The sequence below is a fragment of the Dipodomys ordii genome, unplaced genomic scaffold (assembly GCF_000151885.1).
Source record: "Dipodomys ordii isolate 6190 unplaced genomic scaffold, Dord_2.0 Scaffold128, whole genome shotgun sequence".
Classification (NCBI taxonomy): domain Eukaryota; kingdom Metazoa; phylum Chordata; class Mammalia; order Rodentia; family Heteromyidae; genus Dipodomys; species Dipodomys ordii.
The window spans coordinates 1782254-1784878 of record NW_012267344.1 but is presented as its reverse complement, the minus strand read 5'-3'; the positions used below and the strand labels follow the sequence as shown (position 1 = coordinate 1784878).

Below are 2625 nucleotides of genomic sequence, written 5' to 3'. Positions count from 1 at the left end.
TCAGGAGACTGAGATAGGAGGATCACGGTTCAAAGCCAGCCAGGGCAGGAAAGCCTGTGAGACCCTGATCTGCCACGAACCACCAGGAAACCGGAAGTGGCGCTGAGGCTCAAGTGGTAGAGCGCTCGCCTTGAGCTGAAGAGCTGAGGGACAGCGCCCAGGCCCAGAGTTCAAGCCCCTGTCGAACTTTCTAGGTCGGTTGAATCATTTCGGTGACGTGTGGCTAGCACAGCCCCAACCCCCTCCCCCATAATGACCAGAACCCCTTCCCAAGCCTGCATTGATGGCTCTACCGCACAGTGCGACCCTCCCTCCCGCCCCCCCCCGAAAACAACAGGAGGTATCAGAGCGGGGTACCAACCGAACTCCAGGAAAGCGTAGGGGCGGGAGGCCAGGCGGATGCGGGTGGGGTCGTAGGACGTGGTAAAGTCCCACCAGAGTGTCTCCAGGAAGCAGAATGCCATGGCGGCCGGACACCGGAGGGAGCAGATAGCCAGGCAGCCCACGTCTCCGGCGGAGGAGAAGCTGAGACACACGGGGGGGGGGGACCCCGTGGGGGTGAGCACACTTGTGAGGGACACAGCCCCCATGGCCCCGTCCCCACCACCCGGCCACAGCCCGAGTTCAAGCCCCAGGCCTGTCATCCCAGGGCTCAGGAGGCTGAGATCCAGAGGATCGCGGTTGGAGGCCAGCCTCGGGACAGGGGTGCTGCTCACTTACTAGATGCTGAAGTCGGGGCTCTGGGCGGAGCCCCGACCGGGATACTGGGCCAAGCGGGAAGCCAGAGCCTTCAGCCGCCTCCGGCACGCCAGGAACTCCTGGGCCTGGTAGAAGTCAGTGCTGGCGGACAGCGGCAGCCCATCCCTCACCCGAACCACGCAGGCGAAGACGATCACAGACATGGTCCACGGGAGGACTCATCGAGACATCTGTGGGGAGCACGGCGGCCACGTGAGCACGGTCAGGAGGCACATGGCTAAGTGTCTGTGTGTGTACACCTGTCCCGGGGCTTGAACTCTGGGCCTGGGCGCTGTCCCTCAGCTCTTCAGCTCAAGGCTGGTGCTCTACCACTTGAGTCACAGCGCCATCTCTAATGAGTTAAATCAGTGGGGAATAAGGGATAACTAGGTAGATCAGGTAGGAGGTAGGGCCATTCATAGGTTCCAGAAGCATCTTTGGAACAGCAGGGAATAAAACAAAGAGCTGGCCAGGTGCTGGTGGCTCCCGCCTGTCATCCTAGCTACTCAGGAGGCTGAGATCTGAGGATTGAGGTTTGAAGCCAGCCCAGGCAGGAAAGTCTGTGCAACTCTTATCTCCACTAAACCACCAAAAAGCTGGATGTGGAAGGTGTGGTTCAAGTGGTAGAGCATCAGCCTTGAGTGAAAAAGCTAAGGGACAGAGCCCAGGTCCTGAGTTCAAGTTCCGATACCAGCACGGCACTAAAAAAATAGAGAGAAAGAAAATAAAGAGAAAGTGAGGGATGCTGCTGTATGTCTTGAAGTTCTGGAAATACTGGATCCAGAGCCGATCATCCAAACAATGACCGAGTTCCTACAGGTGGACCCCGGAAGCCATACTGCCAATCCTATTATAGTAAGATACTAAATATTTGACCTGTTATGAGAGAATAGTTAGAAGCAGAAGGAAACAGATCCAGAGCTCCTCACGGTGCCTGTAATAAATCAGAAAGCTCACCCAGGAGCTCACAATTAGCATCCCAGCTCCTCAGGAGGCTGAGATCGAGAGGATTGTGGTTCAAAGCCAGCCTAGGCCAAGAAAGCTCATGAGACGCTTATCTCCCACGAACCAGCAGAAAGCTGGAAGTAGAGATGGGGAAGGAGAAAACGCTAAGGGAGAGCACGTAGGCCCTGAGTTCAAGCCCCAGGACCGGCGCGCGCGCGCGCGCACACACACACACACACACACACACACACAAAGAAAAGAACAACAGGACCAGATGACCACCCGTCAGGAACTTCAAATGTGACCCGCCCCAGGAGAACTTCATCCCCACACAAAAGGCACTCAGTTCTGAGCACCAAGCCAACCAACAGAGGGCACAGGAGCCCTTTATGCCCACGCTGAGCACCACAGGGAATAGGGGAGGGGCGGAGGGGGAGAGGGGGAGGTACTGTGACTTTTGCCCGCATTTGAAGTTGTTCAGTTTGGAAAAATGTTTTGGAAAAGCACGGCAGTGGGTGGGACCTGGTGGCTCATGCCTGTAATCCCAGCTCCTCAGGAGGCTGAGACTGGAGGATCACTGTCTAAAGCCAGCCTGGGGCGGAACAAACCAACCCAAGAGATTCCTTTGTGTGGGGGGAGTGGTGGGTGGGTCCTGGGGCTTGAACTCTGGGCCTGGGCGCTGTCCCTCAGCTCTTCAGCTCAAGGCTAGCGCTCTACCCACCTTGAGCCACAGCGCCACTTCCGGCTTTTTTCTGTGTCTGTGGTACTGAGGACTTGAACCCAGGGCTTCCTTGCTCGCTAGGCCGAGCGCTCTACCACTGAGCCACCTTCCCTGCCCAGAGTGCTAGTCTTGAGCGCAATAAAAGCCCGGGGATGGGCAGCGCTTGGGCGCTGAGTTCAAATATCAGAACCAGGGGCTGGGAAGGTGGCTCAGTGGTAGAG

At 57.3% G+C, this 2625-nt stretch overlaps 1 protein-coding gene across 1 annotated transcript in view; it reads right to left on the bottom strand.

Moving 5' to 3' along the window:
- The window catches only part of Sec22c (SEC22 vesicle trafficking protein homolog C (S. cerevisiae)), a 21106-nt gene extending 20181 nt beyond the window's left edge, over positions 1-925 (bottom strand). Inside the window, exons 1-2 of the mRNA XM_013030237.1 lie at positions 721-925; positions 362-525 (exon numbers count right to left, since the gene is read on the bottom strand). Coding sequence (XP_012885691.1) covers positions 362-525; positions 721-902 — 346 coding nt within the window. The 5' untranslated portion in view covers positions 903-925. The remainder of the gene's footprint in view (positions 1-361; positions 526-720) is intronic.
- Between the last annotated feature and the right edge of the window lie 1700 nt (positions 926-2625).